A 23,109-nucleotide genomic window follows, 5' to 3' on the forward strand; every position below is an offset into this window, starting at 1 on the left:
ACTGGTTTTTCTTTGTACATAAAAGTGCCATTTCATTGAATTAATTACCTAATCTATTGCTAGATGAACTGGGATTTTAGCTGTATGAATTAATAGTTTAAAACTTAAACCCCTTTCCTTTCTCTCAAACTGGGTTGCAGCTGTTAGATCCCATTTACAAACCATAAGTAATGGAACTGCTGATCACACAGTTATCAGTTCCATGTTAGGACTGAACTGCAGGAACCAAACAAGGCTGCTTGCTCAAGCTTCAGTTCCTTCCTTAGACCAGGTAAAGCCTTTCCTTTGCCTTTGTATTTTGAAAAATAGGAGCTAGGAGGTATGTTTACCAAAATGGATTTTTGTCCCAACGGGAATAGCCCTCTTTTGCTTTCCTCTGCTTTTTATATGTGAGTATGTAAATATATGTAAATGTATACAGGGGCTTGGATTTACCCTCTTCGTCTCCCCCTCCCATGTATAATGTATGTGTTAAACACGTAATCATTAATCAACTTTGTGGGGAGTGGAGACAAGAAGGGCTCTTTGATGATAGATGTATACTTGTGACTGTGCTTGTATGCGTGTTTATTAGGCAGCACAGTGCTATCAAAAGAAACTCCAGGTCCCCAAGGATAAGAAACAGCACAGGGAACAAATGAAGAGGAAAAAAAATCCAACCCCTCTTACTGTAAAACCCTCTGTCTTCTACCATCTGTCTCCTTTTTTGGAGTGAAATAAATTGGGGAGACAGCTTTGAATAAGGTGCTTATTTGTAATGCACTGAAACACTTGTGAGGAACAGAAGCAAAGTTATGGTTAATGTTGCCTCTGATGGCTGGGAGAGTTGGAAGCAGGATGACATTATTTCTTTTGTCTGTACATGCTGGAAGTGGTTTAGAGAAAAAAAGCCTTCAGGATATCATGCACAGGCACAACTATTTCTGAGGTTTTAATATCATGTTTGATGTTATGGAAGGCACAAATTAAAGGTGGTCATTGCCCTGAAGTATTCATAATAAAGACAACAAAACCCACAGTGGTTCTTTGTGAGTACCCAGCTCAGAACATGCTTCAGGCTTCTCTCTCTTGCTGGAGGAGGACTGGGGCTGGGGCTCTGGAATTACATGTCTGGAGATTTAGGTACAGGCATAGGGATTGACTTCTTTGCATTTCTTGCATACACCAGTAAGTCTTGAGACCTGAAAGCTTTGGGCTGGATGTAGAAAACCAAACATTTCCTCGGTTGTGCTAGAGGGGAGCTCTAGCATTCTAGGGTAGAATTGTGCTTATGGTCTTGTTGTGTTGTCCAGAATGATAAAGTTGCAACAGACATGTTTGGGGGAAATATTAAAAATCCAAAGTATCTAGATGCCTTAGATTATTTTTTGCTGTTCTCATTTACCTTGTGCATACAAGTGCCTATTTTGAGAAATACCTAGTCAAATAGATATTTTAAATGAGCTTGAAGAGTGGCTTTGGCTCGCTGGGTGTGGAACTGCTGCACGGTTTGCTTTGTGCTCTGGCAGAGCTGGGCAGGGGACACGAGATCTGATGGGGAGCGCTGGAGTGCAGCAGCAGCAGCCCCTGCTCCATCAGCCGTCTGCTCCCAGGGCAGGAGCTGCACCAGCCAGGGCACAGGGCAAGGGCTCACACATGTGCTCGTCAGACAAATGGGAGGCAAATGGGAAAGCAAAATTCCATTTTCTGCAGTCTGCTCGATGTAGAGAAGCTGATGGATTGGCTGCAGCATGCCAGATTCATCGAGGTGTATCTGGTGTTGTTTGAGCAAAGGGAAAAAAACAATAAAATCCCAGGAAGGTTATACTCAACAGTAGAGACATACATTTGCTTTGCACTAAGCTAGACTTTGTTTGTGATAACATACCCTTATCCATTCTGGCTATTTTTTCTTTATTTTCTATTGATTTCCTCCTCCAATTTGCCTGAGTCAGCACTTCCAATTTGTTTTACAGATAAGCTGAAAGCCACAAAAATTCAGAAATTTTCTAAACTGTTGTCTGTTCAGGTCTACATTTTTGGTTTTTTGGAGGTCTTTCCACCATTTTATTTTTCACAGAAGGAATAAACAAAGCTTTGGTTTTGGAAAGGGTTTCAGCTATAGTGAGATTAAGCACATACATGGAGCTACGCATTTGATCAAGTGCTTTTCTGAATGCACTTTCTAGAAAATTGATGTCCCTTCCACTGCTCTTGCTAAGTTAATCGGGAGATGCTGAGGTCTGATGGGAGCCTTTTGTGCATTTTCAAGATAGTGTCTCTGGAGGATCATTACACACATCCCTCTGCAGAGACTACAAGGAGATTGTCACCAGGAAAGTGTTAGTCACTGTGTATTAACATGCAGGATTATTCTGCCTCTTTCTTCACTGTAAGCTTTTCATCTCCTTACTAAGCAAGCACAGTCATGTCTAGGCTAAAATCACAAAGGTTTCTTACAATGCTCCGTTTGTGCTTCCAGTGCAGAAATAAACTCCAGTGAAATGAGCTGTTAGTGGTTGTGGAACTTTGGAAGAGAGGCAGGGAAAGGGCAGTGGCTTCAGCCTGTCCTGCCACAAAGAATCCAAGGGGAGATGAGCCAGGATCAAGGCACAGGAGCCCTGGAGGTGCAGTGGTCTGGGGGTAAATGACCTGACAGTGAATGGAGTTGTTGGTGACCATCGAGCAGATGGTCAGCCAGGGAAGGGTTGAGTACAGCTTCCTCTCCTGTTCCTTCCAAAAGCATCTCCCCTGCAAAGTGGTGGCTGAACACACACCAGGGATGTTCCTCCTCCAGCTGGACAGCTCTCCTGCCCAGAGCTGTGGCCGTGCCTGTGGCAACAACAAGGCAAGCCATGTCTGTGAGCGTGCTGGAAACTCTCCAGCTGGTGGCTGAGCATTGCAAGCATTAGTCAGTGACTGAAAAAGCATTTGCCCCTCAGACATGAAGGGAGAAGAGCAAGGCCAGACCAGTGGTGCTCTGCACATTCACAGGTCCATGAGCAAACACAGCAGAGAGTTTTAGAACACAAAACAGACAGACATCTATCGCTCGCCGCAGGCAAATGAAACTTTATGGGTGAAATTGTACTGGTATATATGGAAAATTAACCTAGTGATTGCCCTGCAGTTATGCCTCATCAAAGCAACTGCTGTTAGATGGCATGTCCTGCTACACCACCTTCCCATACGAGTCATGCATCTACACTTAGAGCCTTCCATCCTTCTTGAGAACCACCAGACTCCAAGTGAAGCAGAGCCATGTTTTTGTTGGAAATAGCTGGTTACTGATACAAGCCAATTACTGGAGATGTTTCTTATAGTTTGTGCGTGAGGAAACGGCCTGGTTTTGTGGTCAGCAGTTGGCATAGTATGCATTTGACTGCTTTAATAGTTTTTGCAACCCCACCCAAATACTCGCTGTAGTACAAAAGGAATAAATTTGGAAGAGTTGCTTGGGTGTAGCTGATCACATATTCGCCCTACTAGTTTCAGCTGGCCTGTAGAGTTCTTGTACCCAGAACATTGGGAACACACAGCTTTTTGAAATAAAACTAGCTGTTCCCTATGTCAGATCAGTTCATGTCTATGCAGATGGTTTCTCAACTGGAATTGCCAGTAACATCATTGGCAAAGGCTCTGAATGACATTTTTTGTCCATTTAGGTTTGGGGCATTTTTTTGTTTTGTCTCTCTGTATTCATAAAGAAAAATTGCAAAGAAAAGAGTCAAAGGAAAGTCAAGAGGCATTGTACAAGAAGGAAAAGATTATAGCAGCGAGGCATAATGTATTTGAAGTGAAAGACTGTTCCCATCTATTGGGAATTTTCTCAAGAATGTGAATGTACACATCTACTAGAAGAATGGGGAAAGAAGGGCTGACACTTTGTGGGGTTCAGACAAAAGAATATAGATCCTTTTCCCTTTGCATCAAGTGGGCCATGGAAATTAAATTGTCCTCTAAATGCAGGGGGGAGTTCCTTTCCAGAATGGATCACAGCATGGTGGTGACTGTAAAGAGAGTTTCTCTTCTACTGCCCCGCTCCACAGGGCATTTGCTGGAAGAGCATAATTAGGATGTGCATCTGAAAAAACACAAGCCAGACAGAGATACAGTAACACACTGGAATTCGAGTGTATTTTAGTCTGCTGCAGACGATAGAGAAACTGAGATGAGTGCTGGCTAAACTTACTTCCCATGGACTTTCTCTCATCATTTCTTCACGTACTTTGGCTTACTCACATACAGACCTCTTTCTGTAATGGAGAAAGCTGGGTTGTTTAAATGCCATGAAAGAAGTTTGATTTAAGAGGAAGTTTTAAAAAGAGAAGGAAGGCCTGGCTGGTGAGGCCAGGAAAGCTTTTCGTGCTTTGGACAGAGGGCACAAAGAGCCTGGGTAACTCTGTTGGCCCAGGGTTTGCAGTGTGGCTCTTGGTGCCACAGCTGGTTTCTCAGAGCTGGGAGGTGCTGAAGGGAGTTTGTTGTTGGCCAGGTCAGCCTTAGATTGCGGGGGGTGGCGAGATGCAGGAACTGAGAGTCTTTTAGGATTTCTGGAGACAAGGATGAGAAGATTGTTTGTGAAAGCAACTGGAATGGGGCATGGAAAAATCCAGGAAGGCTGTTTTACCCACGGGTGAAACTCTCTCTTTGGTTTGGACTATGGCCAGTGGCACAGAGTAACAGAAACTTTTGAATTCATGCATCTGCTGCTTGGCCAGTGCTCGCTGGAGGCTCGAATGGAGCTGCCTGGTCTGGAACCATTTTAGCTGGAATCAGCTCCCAGAAGAAGGTCGTTAATAACTCATGTCTCATCAGCCCTCTCCTCCTTCTCTCCTCTCCCTAAAAGCCGGGCTGGGAGGCTGTGCAGGAATTCGCGCTCTCTAGGGCAGGCCAGCAGCAGGGTGACAGGCTGAGGTCACCTGCTAAAGCCATCGCTGTCCTGCAGAGCAGCTGCGGTGCAGGGCACAGCCCTGCTCACTTTCTGTCTGCTGTAATGCTTTAAACAGGGCTGTGCATGCAGCAGTTATTTGTATAAGCGTCCTCCAGGCATTTGAAAAAGACTTCTGTTTTCCAGAGAAGAGGAGGAGAGGGACTGGAAGGAACTACATGGGGCAGAAGAGGGGCGAGCGATAGGGGAGCAGCCAAAATAGAGGGGTTTGGGTGAGCTTGTGTCTGCTGTGGGCAGACACAGTGCTGCACACAGGCTTGATCAGGCTCCCCCACACCTGGTATTAAATCAGAGAAAAGCCTTCCACCTTCTGGTGCTGGGAGTTATGCTTTTTAGAGCCGAGTTCGACAGTTGTTATTGCAATTTTGTGGTGCTCTTTTGATTTACAGCTGTTTTTACGACCATTGAGGCAGCCACAAATCGAGGAAATCTCATAAAACAGAGAGTAAACGTCTCCTTCACAACCCAGGCAGAGTTTTGGCATCCGCGCTTATTCCATAGAGCAGGATGTGTAAACAATATTGTGTCCCCTGAGTGGCTGATATCAGTACAGTTAAGTGGTAACAGCTTGAAAAATGCATTTCTCGTATATTGGTGGTAAAATTCGAAATGGGCCCCCAGGCTAAAGTAAATTGGTGACATTTTGCAGCAGAAAGGGGGGGAAAAAAGGGGAAACAAAAAACAAAAAAGGGCAGCAATTGGAAATGCAGAGCCCCAGCTTTGAAAGCAGTGGGACTGGAGCCAAAGTTGGATTTATCTGCATTATTGCAGTATGGAAATAAATGGATCCACCACACTTGTTGCAAAGCATATCTAATTGGAGAAGACAGATTATATGTTGGCTGCAAATGGGGGACTGCCCCATTCACCACCTTCTTATACAGAAGATGAGGTCAGTTAATGCCATATTAAATCAAGGTACAACAATGAGAGCTTCTTTCTTGACTTGCTGAATAGCGCAGGAGAAAAGCTTGGTGACCCTTTCCTGTAGAAAATAGGTGAGTGCACTTCACTGCCCTTGAATGAGTGAGGGATGGGAAGCCAGATGCTCTGCAGATGTGAACCATAGGCTTCCTTCCATATTTTTTTCCTCTGAAGCCTCCATTTGTAGGGAAATTTATATGCTGTCCTTTTCTAAGGTGTTCCTAATCCCTTCTGTTGGATCTTTGAATATGTGCCCATAGAAGTTTGCCTTCTGTGGTGGGTGAGGGTGTCCAGCAGTGGGAACAGAGCTGTGGGGAACAGCCAGTCCAACGGAGACTTTTTTCCCTAAAATGTGGAAACAAGAGACTTTAGACAAAGGGAGAAGGGTTGATGGGCAGACTTGATAATGAAGTTAAAAGAGTCAATCTAATAAACACCAGAGAGACAGCTGCTAGAATTTCACCATGTTTGGGGATTACCGCGTTGGTATTGTTCACCTAATGAATGTTTGATGCTTCCTCCATGGATAGAGTTGCTGTTACGTGATGGGGTGACAGGAGGTGGTGTAGCCCTGTAGCTTCTCCATCTGATTACCCAGGGTTTGCTGAGCATAATGAGAGGGGGTCCAGTCCAGCTCAAATTAATCTGGAGTCTGTTGGCCAAGGAGAGCCACGAGGAGACCTTGGGCAGCTGTCTGCTTCACAGAACCTGGCAGGGAGCTCTCAAATAAAAAAGCTGTCATTCCTTTCCTGGGCTCATACTCAGCATCTCCTTGCCCAGTTCTAATTAACCTAATGGATAGTGTTAAAATTGGGCATCTGCAAGGGTTTACAGACCAATAATCCAGGTGGTTTGGGGAATAGTTTCCTCATTGGATCAAGAGAGGAGGAGAAGGCAGATGATCATTCATTTTTGTTTGATTTTTGCTTTCCGGTGCTGTCTGAAAAGAGCTAGTTGGGAGATGTTGAGTTAGGAGGTGGCAGCCCTCTATTTCTGCAATTTCCATGGGCAAAATGGGAATGGCCATTCCCCAAAATCATGCACACACCCAGCACTGTTGGTGGTAAAGCTGCGGTGAATGGCACTTTTATCCAGAAGTTATTTGGATAAATTCTGGTTAAATTCTTTACTGGTGTGTTAACAGAAAGCACTGGGCAGGAGGGGATTGCACTGTATGCTTATGAATGTCTTCATGTTGGTAACATTTTTATTAAAATTTTTCCTTCTGGAGGCATGTTGCTGCATGGGAATCTCAGCTTCCACACATTTTACACTTCAAAGGAAAATCCAGCTGTGTGCCTTGGTCTCAAAGATTAAACTTGAAAACTTAAATTTAGAAATTAATGTTGACAAATGTAGACAGATGTCCAAATTGGTTTCCTTTAAAGTTGTATTAGATTTTAAATCTTTTTAGTGTGAGTTCCCTTGGTTTTTATAATTGTTTTGCATTGTTCTGCCACAAGCACAGAACTGGAGGGCTGCAGCAGATACTGCAGCAGAGGAGAGCAATCCCCGAGCCACAGTCCACTAGCAGAGGCAAATCTCCTAAATCTCTGTGCTCCTACAGCAGCTGAGGTGCTCGGAGGGGGCAGGGCCAGCAGTGCTGTGGTATGGCTCACATGACTGTAATATTCATCTTGTAATAAGAATCTCTCCTACACATAATTCTGGTGGGAATGAAAATTTCCCGGTAAACCTCTTAGCAAGGTTGCTGAATTAAAAAGAGGAGATAGTTCTCAGGTGGTGAAGCCTGCCTGAATCTCACAATCTCTGCAGGAGCTGCAGTGCCTGGGCACATCCTAGCGCTGCTTGTCAGCTGCTGGTGGGCCCGTGGCCCCATTCCCACCCAGGAGCTCTGAGTCCCATGGGATTTGCCTTCACGCTCAGAATGAACACATCCAGCACGCTGCAGCTGGGGGTGAAGCCAGGGATGTGCTTTGTGTCCAAGCTGAGCAGTCTCCTGCATGAAAGGGGAGCCCACTCGAGCAGCCCCGTCCTCCTGGGCTGCACAGCTGTGCAAGGAGTGGACCTGGGAAAGAACGGTGCTTTTGTGCAGCACAGTTATGTGTTTAACATAATAAATGTTTATTGTCCTCTGGAGCAAAGGAGCAATAGGCTAAATTATAGCCCGGGGAGGGAAAGCTAGAATCATGAGGTATAGGCTGTTAATTATCTTTTTTTTTTAGCTGTCATAATGTACTGGCGTTTGCCTGCAGCTCCCCCCTTCCCACTGCTCCATTACCTCCACCAGCACTATCTCTAAAATATCTGCTTCCCCTTCCACTGGGCCCTCTTCCTCTCTGGCCTCCTGCTCTTTCATTTGTAAGGCATCTCTGGCCTCCTGAGAGATTTGTGACTTCTCTCCCAGCAGCCGCTCGCGGTGATAAAGGCCCTCAGACTGCCTCTCTCTGATTAATCAGCCCTCGTGCAGCCTCGATAGGGTGTTAATTTGTAAACTCAGTGGACAGGCAACTGTGATAAGCCTCTGCAGCTGCTGTGTGTCTGCCGGGGGGATGGGCAGATAAGGCTTCAACCCTGGGATGCAGCCAAGAAATATTTTGGAGCAGTGAATTAGAAACAACAACAACAAAAGAGCCTTCTGCAGAGGCACTCCTTTGAGGTTGCTGTGGGTAAGACAGCAAGTTTCAATGGCAGCAGACAAGAGCTGCTTTCCTGATAAGCTCCCTGTCCCCCCCAGGCCCGGGAAAGTGCCACGTCAGGATTGCATCCTCAGTGGGAAATTGTGTCAGAGGGATGTCCGTGTGTCACAGAGGGATGTCCGTGTGTCACAGAGGGATGTCCACATGCCATGGTCTGGGCCACGAGGACAATGCCATCTTCCCTGTGCCTCATGTCCTCACTGCAGTTAACCTGATGCTTTTCAGAGAATTTGATGCTGGTTTGTCAGGGCTGTCTGGCATGACGTGTCACCTGCAAGGAAGGGATGGACACGAAGGGTGTCCGGAACAGCATCAGTGTCAAACGATTTCTGAGCACCCTTAAATGTTTGCTCTATGATATGGTTCACATAAAATTCTATACAGCATTCACTGTGTATCCAGTGTATAGATTAAAAACAAGAATACAGCATTTTCCCTAGAGAGCAGACCATGCTGAGTGCTCTGAGACCACAGAATAGTGCTCTGAGAAATAGCAAAGCTGGGGGTTAAGCTCTGGAATACCCAGGCAGATTGGAAAAGGCTGCAGTGATGACAGGCATGTATTCTGTTTGTCTGCTCAAGGAGGTTATGTTGAATGTTTCTGGTGTGCTCATGCAATTTTCCCTTTTTTATTGATTTGATTATGTTTTCTTCAAAAATTGAAAGGAGGAGATATTTCACTGAATTTTTATCAGTGCTTTGGTTCTGCTGAATCCTAATGATCCTGCCATTGTTGGCCTCCCTAATTGTTCTAATATTATCTGACAACATGCAACAGACGATGGAAGCAGTTCCTTCCCTGTCTGCCAATGCAGGTTGTTATTCAGTTCATTTTTGAACTGCAGCAATCCTCAGACAGACAGTGACCTTTTTATGAAATCAAATGCCTTGCAAAACCCTCTTGGTCTCTGAACTGTGATTTATAGCCATTTGTGTTGGAGAAAGCTGCAGGTGGGATTTGGGTGACACGTAATTGGTTAAAAGATAAAATAAAATGAAGGTTGCCCTGCTGGTACAGTGATGGCAGGAGCTACAGGAATGAATTGCTTGGCAGTGCAGAGCCTGGCCCTCCTCCTCCCGCCCTCCTCCGCCGCTTGCCAAGTCCTGTCTGGCAGGCCATTACAATGATAAATGCAGGTAGCTGGCAGAGACCACAGCTGAGAGTTTGTTCTAGCATGCCAAGCCCTGCTTGGCATTCCCAGTTGGTGCCAGCATTTGCACTCTTACTCAGTTTGACGGAAACCAGGACATGAGGTGTGAATTTATGTCCGCATCCTTCCAGGAGAGAGTTGGGATAATGAAATGCCAAGGCAGCCCTGGGAGCAGCAGAGTAATTTGGTAGGTACCAAACAACAGTCTGCCACCTGTCATTCGCAGCACAGTCCCTGCTCTCCCCCATCGCTCTTCCCACAGTGCAGCCTTTGAATTATAAGAAGTTTTAGGTAGTTCTGCAAAGAGCACTCGCCGTTCCCTCTGATTTAGTGCAAATAAAAAACCATATCCCTGCCAAATAGATCGGCTGACTAGATAGGATCAAGCTGTAATGACAATAATACAAACTGCTGTAGCAGTGTGTTACACAGCGTTCCCAACCTTTCCCACCTGAAGGAAGGTTTTCCCTTACATTTGTAGCAAAAGATAAATCAAATCTCTGCTTGCCTAAGTGAGTGTCTGGGCAATGAAAAACATTTGAATGTGGAAGTGTAGGCTGAAGTCTGTTTTGGGAAGGGGTCAGCTCTCTGGGAAAGGCACGAGGGCTCTGGTGTTTGGGATGTTTTAAAGCAGGCCACACAAAGCCCTTTTCTCAGTGTGTCATAGAGAACTGAGTTTCCCTGGCTGTGGTGTGTATCAGTTGCCCTTAACAGGGACACATCACTGCCTCCAGCTTACACTGAGAGCTGCAGCCTCACCCAGTGGCACATCCAGACTGTCCTCTGGATGCCATTGATAGACCAGAACACCCAGGAGCATATGAACATGTGTTATGGGGAAATCAGTGCTGATTAAAGTGTGTAAAGCAAAGATAGATTTTGTAGTGGTTGGGGAGCTGAGGTTTGCAGGAGGAAGATCCTGAGATAAAGACCAAGTGCACCCTAATTTAAATTAGGATACACAGACATACAAACATTAAGCAAGTATTTTGGCTGGTTTTAATGAGGGACAGCTGGAAATTTTCTTTCCTTGTTGGTGTCTCTGGAAACAACTGAGGAACCTTCTGCAGCTGTCTGACGAGGTGAGGTCCAGGAACTCCCCAGCTTCCTCCCTTCTCCTCCTTCACTAAATTTCTTTTCAGTACATGTATCTATTTATTTATTTATTGGAGCTGAGCTGGGAAGGAGAGGGAGTTTGATCTTTTCCTTTGGGAGACAGCAACTGCTCAGAGGAAGATGAATCATAAAGCATCACTAATGGAGGGGATGGGAAAGGGAGAACTCTGGGCTGCAGCCATTCCCCAGGGGCTGGGGGGATGCTTTGAGGGGAGAGGGAAGAGGAGTTAGCAGGCTGTGCCCGAGGCTCTGATGGCAGACATGCTGTAGGTCAGGTGTCCCCCTGTGCCAGGATTCAGTCACCCTTTGTCAGGGAAGAGGCACATCTGTGCAATAACACACCACAGCAGCCTGTGTGTAAGAATTACTGCTGCTGCTGCTCGATTGAAACTGGTTTGTACAGTCCCGTGATGGTTGTAAAGTGATGAGGAGCATGCTCAGGGTTCAAAACATTGTCAGTTGAAGCTTACCACTGTCTTGCCAAAAGAGGACCAGAACAAGATGTTGAACTTGTGGAGGAGCAATGAGCTTGGTTCCTCACTGCCCTGCACCGCGTTTCCTTCGGTGCCTTCCACTCCTCATCCACTGTGCCTCCCACTCCCTTGCCATTGTGTGAAGTCAGTGTAATTCAGTGGTGAATTAGCGCACCAGTGATCTCTGCTTCTAGGCTCTCTATGGCCTAAATTAATCTGTGTTCCCAGACTCGTGCTGGCTTCTCAAAGGGGCTGTTGCAGAAAACAGTCATGGTTATATAAACTGCTGAGAGAAATGAGCATTCTTGGAAGAAAAAGTGACAAAGAGGCGAGTGCATGGTGACAGTCCCTTCCAGAGCAGTACTGAGTGTGTGTGTGCTAAATAAATGAATGTAGGAGGTAACCTAAACAAGTGTGTTGCTATATGGAAGTAGAATCCAAGAAACATTTTGTTTCTGGTGAGCATTCTATAGAGTAAAGTCATGAAAGATACAGATGGCCATCACTACCTCTAAGAGATGGCCTTGAATCATAATTGAGCTAGAAGTATCTGTGACATTTAAGGCATTGCCAAATCAATAAATAGTTGCTGGTTTGGGCTGTTTGTGCTGCATGTTTCACTGTGATGTGTTATGGTGTAACTGAAGGTACAAGTGTATCTTCAGGATTGCTGGAAAGGTGGAGACTCTTGCTTTGGGATTATTAATTATTAGTCCTTATTTGCACTAGAAGTCAACAGACAGAATTTCATAAATTATTCCAACTACCAGCTGTAACCAGATTTTTCAGCACAACCTGGTCACCATTCAGGTTTCTAAATGGATTTTTGGAAGTGCTCTATACCCAGTAGCTCCAGTCAGGCTGATGCCCCAAAGGCAGCTGCTGAGTGCTGAGCCCTCTTGAAAGCCCAGTCTATAAATTCTGTGGGAAGATAATCACAGTGTGGATTTGTAGAAGTCCTGCTCCCTCTTGCCTAATCCCTCACACAGCTGGGCTGTGCTGTGTCCCAGCCAGCTGTGTACCACAAAGCTGGATATTCCTAGTAGGTTCACAAAAATGATTGAGTTGCAGGTCTGACTTTTCTTTTGTCTTCTTAACTGAGCTGAGGTTTCTCTCCAAAACTAATGCAGGTTTTGGAAAGACTGTAGGCTACCTTGAAACATCCCCTCACAATGCAGGCAGTGTTACCCATGGGCTGCTTCTATATCCTGAAATGTGTAGAGTACTTTGTTGGTCTTAAGGGGGATTTTTACATTGGGTTTTTGTGTGCATGTGTGCTATTTCTGGGCTACTCTTGCACCTTTCCATATGTATCAATTTCCATTTCCTACAGAAGAATCACAACCCAAACAATACCTTCCTGTTTTAGTTATTGTTCTCATATTACTGGGTGAGGGGTCTGGTATGAATGACTTGCAGAGTGAGCTGCAGAATAGTAGTACTGACGTGCTGAAATTCTGTGCTGGACAAGCGATCAAGTGGCATTGGAGTGGTTGGTAAAAGCAAGGGATACAGATCAAAGGAAAGAATGAAAATCGATCCAAAATTAGTGTCCGTGCTTTATGCTAAAACTTTCTTGAAGCCTATCCAGCACTTCTAGTTTGGAAATCTCCCAGAGAAGGGTTTTCTTGTGAGCTTTTTAGTGCTTGCTAAGTTCAGTAATTGTGCAAACAGTCTCTCTTGAGACTGGCTCTTGGCTGTCTAGTAGATAGGCAGCCATCCAGATCTAAAATTTAAACTGTATTTTACTATCTCCTTCTTCTGCCTACTGTACTGGACTCACTTGGAGGGAGTGCTTTGCTTTTGCCCTGTGCATGACACACATACCAGGTCCCTAACACCACTTTTCTTGTTCCTTGTGAGCCAGAACTGCAGCCTTATTAGCAGCTTCCCAGTGTCTTGCTGTCAGGCGCCTGGAGTGTCAGGCTTGGATCTGGCATTTGGTGCTCCAGGAGATGCCATGAAGGTCCACAGAGCCTCTGCTGCTGGTGATAAGGAGCAGTTCTATTCCCTGTTAGCCATTTATAGGCTACGGATAAAGGGGACAAAAAGAAGTAATTGCTGTGAGGCCTGACATAATTTATAGTGCTGCCTTTGTCAGATGATGTTGTTCTCTTATATATAACCATTAAATTATTAATCTGCAAGAGCTCTTGCACCTTTCAGCTGCCTTGGATTGGTGGGGAACCAGGGTGGATGAAGCATGGACTTCATTATGGCTCACTGCTCACCTTCACTGGAGGAGAGGGTGTGCTACATCCTTTGTGGTTACCACCTCACATTTGAGGAAAAAGCTGCCTTTGCTGGGCTTTTAGTGCTGAAAATTGAATCAGTGTTTATATGTGCTGGGTTCAAGGGGAGGAAGGGGGAGGCACTGCAGCACTACTCCTCTGCTTGCTCTCCACAAGGCAGAAAAGGGCAGAAATGTTATTTTCCTCTGCAGTGCATGCAGCCTGGTTTCAAGCTGTCACAGGACTGGGTGGAGGCATTTTTCCCTTTTAGGTCTAGTGTAGAAAAGACAGAAAATCAAAAGGTGACAAAGGATTGGTAACTTCATTGAATAGGCCAGAAAGGGGACCTGGAAGGTGTCATGAAAAGGGTGCTGGGTCTTTGGGATTTCAGCAACATGAGGTTACCTCAGGAACTGCTGCTCTGGGGACAGATGTCAGATAGGCTTCAGGTGCCACAGTTGTTCCTGGGGACAGGGTGGGACTGTAAGCAGCATTTTTGTGAGCACAAGGCTGTGGTGGGTTCTGTGGCTGTGGGCTATGCTCAGGGCAAGGGAGATGAGCAGCCAGTGAGCAAGGAAGGGTGGAGGAGTCTTCTGTCTGTGAGCTTCAGGCTGGGCAGGTCTCACTGCCTTGTGCAGCAGCAAAAAGGAGCTTGAGGGGTTTGTGAAATGGTCCTTCAGATGGAAACAGGCAGGAGGCAACAAGAGGGGGAAAAAGGAAATTTTTAGTTTCATTTTGCAATCAAAGAACGTGATTTCCTGCGATGGCTTGAACTCGGCATAAAAGACTCCAAATGCCTGGTTTTGTTCACATGGGAAGAATTCCACTTTATTAATATTATTTTTAAATCCCTTCTTAAACATATGCAAATGATTTGCTTGGAACAGCAGTATTTGGGAGGGGACTTGTTTTAGCAGATGTGTTGGTTTGCTGGATTTTTCCCCTCATTAGTGGGCTCCCTCAGACACATAGGTTTTATTGTACGCTTTTTTTAAAGGGTGACTGATAGGGCTGAATGATGTATTCAGGCTCTTCCTCCCCCAGCTTCCCTCCTGCCTTTACAGCAGCTCGCAGAATATCCTATAGCACAGGCGTTCACTGTTTCAGAGTGGTGCTCGTGCCAAAAACTGCTCAGATCTGGAGCTAGAAATCACCAGAAGTGAGAGCAAAAGTTACTGTAAACTCTAGGTGTGAAGGTTTGTGTCTGTGAACTGAAGCTGCGATGTTGAAAACGCTGCTCTGTAAATGTTGACTCTGATTGTGGAAGGCGGTGGCACATGCTGATAGCAGAAGACTGAGCAATAATCCGGCTGTTTTACTTGGTCTTTAAAGTGAATTTTCTGGCTTGACTTCCTTAAATATTGTTTTTATACAGTCTGGACCTGTAGCACTGAGATCTTTGGCTCTCGGCTGAGCCTGCAGTACCGAGGTGCACAAAGGGCAGTGAGTGGTGGCTGACAGAAAGTTGGGGCTGTGAGCCCAGACTGTCCAGACCAGGGGAAGCACAAGGCTTCTCCCAGCAGGGGTGGCTGCCTCTGGCCATGGCTGGCTCCCCAGGAAGGGCTCTCCCAAGCAGGCTCCTCTGGAGAGCTGCACACCCCAGCATCTGGACCCGGCACTTAGGATTTGTGGCTCAGGGGCCGATTTACTGCCAGGGCTTTAGTGCAAGCCACGCCGAAGTTTCATTGCCTGTAAAATGGGGGAATCTTATTTATCCACCTGCCACGTGTCCCAGTGCTTGTGGAGTGCTTTGAGAGTAGCCCTGGCTTTGTGTGAGCTGTTAGCATGGGTGAGTTCCCAGAGCCTGCAGATGTGTTCCGCGTCCGTGGTGACTTGGTGTTGATTATAAGTGAAAAATCTCCTAACAATGGGTTGTAAATTCAGAGTTGGCTGTCAAACGTTTTATGCACCACTGTTGTTGCTGCTGTGTGACTCTGTTACACTTTCTTTGCAAACCAGCCTAGGCAAAACGTTGTTTAATCCTGGTTCTTCCTCTTTTTAATCCATGCAGTGAAGGGATCGTGCAGGTAACTGATTTTCCCTAAGATTTTAGGATCTTTTTGCTGAGCTGTGTAACGATCATACATGCCACAGCTACACGTGCAGCTTTGTCGTGGACATAATTCAGAATTTTTTTCTTATGTGTCTCAGCCTCAACCTATTTTTCATGTTGTTTTCCCTCTCTTTTTTATACATTTGCATTAAGTAAGACATTCAGTGCTTGCAGTGCCACTTTCCTTAGAAGTAACATTAATGGATCACTCTTGCTTCTTACTATATCTCATGCAGAACTTCTTGCATTTTACAATTTGTTTTTTTCCTTCTGAGTCGTCATTTAAAATATATAGCAATGTAATACAATTTGTAGTGCTCTTTATCATGCAAATCTCCCAAGGCACCTTAGAATAAAATCAATAAAATCAAAAATAAAATCAACTTAGTTCAGCCATGTGTTGAATTAATTAATTGTTTTTAAAGCAGAGCCAGGGGAAAAAGGCTTTTTTCACTTTCAGTATCTTTTGCTCGTCAGCTTTGTATTTCACCCATTTTATTCATGCAGCAGTCAGTGCCTACACGTTGATGATACTTTCTTGGAGATGGTAGTAATGTTGATGGTGCTCCTGCTCCCAGACCAGCTTTGATTCTGGAGAGGCTGCTTGCTATTTTATCAGATAGCGAGGAGGAAAAGCTCATGCTGAAATCGGTTGGCTGCTTGATATCAGTGGGGGGAGGAAAGGAAGCCATCAAATTAACTCATAAAAGCTTTAGCTACGATGAATGGACTTTTTTTTCCCTGTCTGTCGTTATCATCTTGTCTGTAACCCAGTGACCCTGATTATCATGAAGCTGTTTACAAGGTTTAGGTTAATTGGATTTCTTTAACTGTTTCCCAGAGCTGTGAGGAGCACAAATACACTGCTGTGAAGTTCAGACAGCATAGTGCAACCAAGTCTGCAAGGATACGGGCTTCTTCCAAGAGGAAGTCGTTTTATTTCATACTCAACTAAGTGCATAGCAGCATGTACTTATCATTTGGCATAATATTGAACAACACCCTCCTTCATACAGATGTGTTCAGTTGCAACTTGTGTTTCCAATACACAAATTACATTTTGCATGTTCAGCAAGAATTGAGCTTATTTTCAGTGAGAGAGCCTTTGAGATGTGTTTTGGTTTCTTTTCTTTTTTTTTTCCTTCAGCTTGATAGCAGTTTCACTGGTTTTGTTTTTATACGAGGAATCATGGATAAAATAGCTGTGCATTGCATGGCTGCCTTAAACAAACGAGACAGGAGGATGTAGTTGGGTGAGATCAGGACAGTCCTCTTGCTTGGCTTTCATCTCCTCAGGATGCATGCTCGTTCTTTAATGGCACAACATTGCACCCTCCAGGTGCAATGCGCAACTGCAGGTCTCCAGATAACCCACTTGTTTTATGAGCTGTGTTTTTGTGAGCAAGCCTTCCCAATTTCTCCTCCACGATTATTCACCCTCTCTTTCTCTTCCTTTTTCAGGCTTCTGTAGGCTCTGAGAAGCTGTTCTCCCCTGCAGCAAATAAAGGTAAGTGATCTGGAGAAATGCTTTCCTTATCTTACAGCGAGAGATTTGGGTTATGAATCCGTCTCATGTGAATAGCAGGACATCAGTTTTGCCAGAGCCTGTAGCTTGGCCACACACATTGTCATAAAGATCAGCTTTACAGGCTTGTGATGATTTAAGTTAAAATTTAGAGCTACATTGTCTCAGTGTGGGGTGGGACTTCTTCCCTTCCAGTAAGATTTGTATTAAGCGTCTTGGAGAGAGGCATTACTGACAAAGGAGTCCTTACTGTAGGGGATGTGCGTCTCCCTCTAACACAATCAAATCCTCATTTCTTTTAAACAAATCAGTATTTCAGTGCTGCCTGTGTCATCCTGAGGGCTTGCACAGTGCCAGTGCCCACGGAGCATTTGTGCCTGCACATCTCAGTTCTCCAGGACGCAGTGGAGGGTGCTCAGCACAGCACAGCTCCACTCCTGCTGTTAATGACAGTCACCTGTGAGAGGCACTGGGTGTTGCTAAGAGACTGCCTCGCTCCACAGCCCCTTGGGGGGCACAGCCATGGTTCTCTAAATACGCCCAGCACAGCCATAAAACCAGGCTGCTCTGCTCTGTGTGTTCCCAGGGATAATCTCACTGAGATGGATACCGGGCAGGAATGCCAGCGAAACAGCCTTGGAGAAGGCAAACTGTGGTACACAGTGGAAATGTTGTGCTGGGAGTGGTTCCACTTTGCCATGCTAGGAGGTTTGTGTGGCTCCAAATTTAATGCCAGGGCTTGGGGCTGTCTGCAGCATCCTCTGCATTGAGCTGCAAAATAGAATCAGTTCATAGCAGTAGTGGATGTTAGGGGCATGCAGATATACCCCCAATAGGGGAGATGAGGCCCATCAACAAGAAGTGATGAAATAAACTTCTTGCATTATTTCAGTGGGGCCAAGAAAGGGACAATTTGCAGTTGAATAGGAGTAGGTGCTGGACATGGAGAAGTGTTTTGATGGTTGTGTGCTCCATCACCTGGATCCAGGCCCAGTTTTTAGCTGGGCTCTTCAACAGCAGTAACTATTAGGAATTCTCTTTCTTTACAAGCTTTGAAGATTTTCAATGCCAAATGTGGAAACCGATGACAAGCCCATTATGTTATTACATTTGTAGATATTTTTACAAAAGTATGCAGCTTTATCTGGGGGAAAGAGGGAAATTTAAACAAATGGTGGGGAAGAACATTTCTCTCACTTGGCTTGCTGATAAGGCAAACCAGATTGCCCATATGGCACTGCCTCGGCAAAACAAAAATCTTGCCATCCTGCATAATGCCTGGCACAGAGATCTGCTGGAGAGGCTTATGTTGAAGCGTTAGCAGCTTTGTTGGCTCCTCCTTGTGCTGAAGCAAGATCCCCCCACCCCTTCATATCATGGAGCAGCTCAGCAACATGAGTTTTCAAAATACCTCCCTATCAGGAAGTTAAATATGCGAATGCCTGTGAATTTGCTGTCTTGAAGTTTGTGTTCAGTGCTGTTTATATCCCTATAATTTCAGCCTGTTCCTGTTTGCTTTAATGTGGGTGTAGACATTGCCAGCTTTGGGTTCAGATCATGGGTTTTATCTGAGTTTTCTTTTTTACCCTGGCCCTGTACCTTGCTTATGGCATGGCCTGCCGTCATGGGCAAGCTCTCCTGGGGCTACCTCAGCATTTGGCACTTGGCTTGGCAGGTGAGAGAAATCCGCCTCAGCAAAGATTTTGTGCAGAAACCCAAACAGTGCTAAATTTTACCCCTCGCCCTGTTATCACTCCCGCGATGCAAGAGCCAGATTTGTCTCTTGCACATGCAAATGAACGCCGCTCCTATACGACCAGGCCCGGGGATGCCATATGGCCGGGAGAAAGTGACTTTCAAAGCGTTGCACTTAAATTCCTTTTGTGAGATAAGAGCGTTGATTTAAGGCCGTGTTCTCCGGGGCTGGAGCCCTGGTGGCTCTGTGGGGAGGGGATTAGCTCAGCACGGTTTCCTGGTGGGCACACGCATGGCGCGGCACGCGCTCGGCCTCTCCCGTGGGCATTTGCACCGTGCCCTTCTTTTGTAAACACCGGCGGCCTTTTTGGAGAGATATTAGCTAGCAAACGTGCAGCATCCATGCTGCAGCTTTTATTGAGGGTAACCAGGCTTCTAAAACACATAAAGTGGATTCATTGTCTGGTGCAAGTCCCCGTGTTCCCAGCCCATTGTTTGGTGCAAGCCCCTCTGTTCCCACAAACTTTCCCTGGGGATGTGTTTGGCCCTGTGTGTTTGTTTTATGCCGTCCTAGTTTATCAGCAGCTTAGCAATGCAATTAAGTATTAAGATAGGCGGGTTACGCTTATTTGAGGCTGGAACAGCTGTAAAATGTAACCTTTGACCGCGTTTGAGAGCTCCACAAAGGGCCGGAGGAGCAGCGTCCTTTGTCTGGAGCTCTCTGGGTAACGTTTGCCTTTGCCCCCTCCCCGGTGGGGCCACGGTGGTGGCCGTGCTCCTCCTGCTGACACCAGCTCATCTGCAGCAGCAGATGCACGGCGGGCATGTCCACTTTGGGGACCAGGCACTATTATGCTGCAGAGAGAGGTGCCCTGACCCGGGGTGACCTCGGTAGTCACAGCTGTGAAATAGGCTGAATGGGGCACTTTGAGCTTCCAGCAGAAGAGGAGATTAAATCCTCTGTGTGAGGAAATAATAATTAAAAGTAAGGGTAGAGGAGCCCTGATCTGCTCTGCTGACAGTCTTTGTTTTCTGAGGCAGAAAAGTGTTTGTTTGGCCGACTTGTCGCCGCAGTACAGAGTTACAAGGGCATTTGCTGCTGAGGGCTGGGTGCTACATCCTCCTGGAGAATAAATCAATAAACATATAATAAAGGTCTGTTTGCTCTCTCATGCAGCTCCTTTCTCACAGGAATCTGCCAGCCAGCCCTTCCTTTTTCTGAAGGGCAAGTACCAGGGAAGGCAGGGGAAGCATAGGCAGAGGCCAAACCTGTCCCTCTGTCTCCAGGTAGGAGCATGAGGCAGAGGGGTGATGGTTGGATGAGTTGTGGGGCTGACGAGGTGAGAGAGACAGTCACCCCTAAGTCATGGCAAGGACCTCCTCCTGCCTGCTGTCATCATATTTGGAAGTGTGTGGGGTAGGATAGTTGTTATTTGCTGGACATGAGTGTTGGTCCTCACTGCTGGCTCCCTTCAGCTGTGGGCTTCCCTCGTGGGTCTGGCTGGAGGCAGCTGAGCAATCCTTGCAGCAGTCCTTGCTCCAGAGCTGCTGTATGCCAGGGAAAGCAGGAGAGGTTTGTGTCACAGTAGCCTTGCAGCTGCAGCCCAGGTGACCTGCTGAGTCCCCAGTGTTTGAAGCCAAGGCCACTGCAGCAGTGAGAGTGAAATGGATGTCTTAAATGAGGTGTTCTCTTGCTTGATTTGATAGGTCAGAGGCTCCAGGGAGGAAAACCTCCATCAAAAAGTGGAGCCTGGGCAGCAGCCAGGGTTTCTCCATTCATAACCCCAGGCAGGCTGTGGGTGGGGAGGTGCCTGTGAGATGAAAGAGGTGTCCAGGAGCCCCTGGGGCATGAGATGCCCATGGAGGAGCCAGACCTGCACAGCCTCGTCTGCCCTGCAGCCCTGGGAGGCACTGGGCAGCAGTGAGGGGAAAAAGAGCTTTGAAGTCTGTTGAGAACAGCGTGTTGCTCCTATCTTTGGATCCAAATCAAGCTGGGCACGGAGGGAGCAGTGTAATCCATCTGTCTGGTGGCACAGAGTGGCTGGCCAGGACCCAGCCCTGCCCTGGCTGCTGGGGGCTCGCTGAGCTCCATGCCTCAATTTCCCCCTCCTGCAGAATGAAGACTAATGCTTGTCAGCCAAGTGCGCTCAGAGACTTAATTAATGAATGTTTGTCAAGCGATTTATCAAGAGATCCTTTTAATGAGAGATTCCATAAACAGTGCAAGGCTTCATTTTCATGGCAATAATAAATGACAGTGAAAGTAAGTCTTATCCTTCCCCCGCATATGCACCCCCCAGGAAAAAAGATTGCTTACCCTCCGCTCTTACTTCTCCCTGGGTTTCTAGGCAGAGGGCTTTGAAGTGCTATCTTTCATCATGAACTGTACACATCCTCAAAGCTCTAAAGCTCACAGCCTGTGTCTTATCCCTCTGACAAGAGGGAGGCAAGCTTTCTCGGCATGCAGGTCATAATTGTCAGCCATGGGATGTGCCGCAGCCACCCGCCCCAGCGGGCTAATGCAGCTTATGCTTCTTTGAAGTTCCCTCCCTTTATTTTCTGTCCTCTTGACCACAAAACTGTGCCTTGGGCCAGCAAGAGAGATTTCTTGTTCAGAGACGACACTGAGCTCTGACAAGCACATCTGAACCAGAGAAGAACCCTTGTTCCTCTGAGATCACTGCTCCATAATGTTGTTGCCTTAAGGGGACTGTCTCTCCTTTTTCTCTCTGCTTCTTCTCTTCCTTTTTCTTATTCTTTTTTTTTTTTTCTTTAATTCAGCACTAAACTGTCACACTAAATCATTTTAAAAGCTGGAACTACAAAACCTCCAGTGTAGGACATGCTGTTAAAAGCTGATGGTTATTACTGTGAGATGGGGTGAGAGGGGAAAGGAGGGGCACGGGGGGGCAGGGGCAGGATGGGAGAGCAGCAAGTCAGCTCTCCAGGAGGAACCTGTGAGTGCCTGGTGAAGCAGAAAACAACCTGAATGCAGCTGGGCTCAGAACAGCGTGCTTGGCACAGGTTTGCAGCAGCACAGCTCAGAGGATGCTCAGCCCTGACAGGGGATCAGGAGCTCAGTGCCTCCCAGGCTTGCCTGCACGCCTTGGTGCTGTCCCCCAGGCTCTGTCTCCAGCTCTCAGAGTCAGAACCCCCCTGTCTGGGCTGGGACAGTATCTTCTGTAATCAAGCCCACCTCTCCTTCAGGGCTTTACCTTGCTGTGCCAGGAGAGAGGGATTTCCATCACTGCAGGGTCTGCACAGACGGAGCACACAAGTCTCAGCGCGCCCGGCCAGGCAGTCAGCTGTGTTTTACATGAATGCAGGTCAGGAGAGGTGCCATAAATTTTCCCAGTTTTCTTGTGTGGGGTCCACCGTGGGATCTGAGCTGCATCCTGTCTCTTGATCTCAGCTTTATCCCCATGTTCTGCTTAGGTTTTGATGAGGTCACCATCTTGTGCTTGATTACCTGTGCAGCCAGGGAGCTTGAGGGGGATGATAATTTACAGCTGAAGCTTTGGACGAGAGTCCACCATGATTACAGGCATGCAAAAATTTCCACAGCAGCATCTGTAATAATAAATAAAATAAGTAATGCATTTATTTAGATAGCAACCATATTGCTATGATTTATACAGTGCTCAGGATGCTCTGCAGCTGCTCTGCTCCCCATGCTGCATCTCTGGTGATTTTATCACAGGCTTACAAGACTCTGGTTTTTTCATGAAACCCAGGCCCTCAGAGGATTGTACCAAAATCTAAGATTTAATTTTGTTATTTAGGCAAGACTTCAGTCTTCCCAACTACAGGGAAGAGCCTAGAATTTTTGATTCTTCTGTGCTTCAGAGCCAGCAGGCAGTCATAAAGAAGCCCAAATACTTTGGTTTCAACCTTGTTTTAAAGATAGTGATCTGTAAATGCTTCTGGGGTTGGCAATACTGGATACCCTGAGTTTAATGACAAATCCAGTGTGTGAGCCCATCCCAGCATCCTCTTTTTGGAAAGTTCCATCTAATTTTGCCACCGGAATTAGCTTTCTTGCATGTCTATAAACATAATTATACACTGGTTTGAGAAGGAGGACTTTGATTTTCAAAAAGCATAGGTGGTAACCAAGATAATCACCCAAGTCACAGCCAGTTGCCCACATTTCAAATCAAAACTAAACACAGAAAATAGTGCAGCAAATGCAGTCTTTTAGTATTGTATTTTAGTATTTTGATTTTGCAGGCTAGGCTCTGGAAAGCTCAGCCTTCTCTTTGGGAATGAGAATGCACTCTGTGTCTCCCTTGTTGGCTATTTTGTGTGTATTTGTCAGTCCAGGCTATGGCCATCCCTATCTGCAGCAGCAGCC

General features: G+C 46.2%; 1 protein-coding gene across 20 annotated transcripts in view; it reads left to right on the forward strand.

Moving 5' to 3' along the window:
• FBRSL1 (fibrosin like 1) overlaps positions 1-23,109 on the forward strand; it is a 495,033-nt gene that overhangs the window by 423,192 nt on the left and 48,732 nt on the right. For all 20 annotated transcript variants that reach the window (XM_074554517.1, XM_074554525.1, XM_074554511.1 and 17 more), the window contains one exon: positions 16,997-17,042. In XM_074554517.1, coding sequence (XP_074410618.1) covers positions 16,997-17,042 — 46 coding nt within the window. The remainder of the gene's footprint in view (positions 1-16,996; positions 17,043-23,109) is intronic.

This window comes from Zonotrichia albicollis, chromosome 18, assembly GCF_047830755.1.
Source record: "Zonotrichia albicollis isolate bZonAlb1 chromosome 18, bZonAlb1.hap1, whole genome shotgun sequence".
NCBI lineage: Eukaryota > Metazoa > Chordata > Aves > Passeriformes > Passerellidae > Zonotrichia > Zonotrichia albicollis.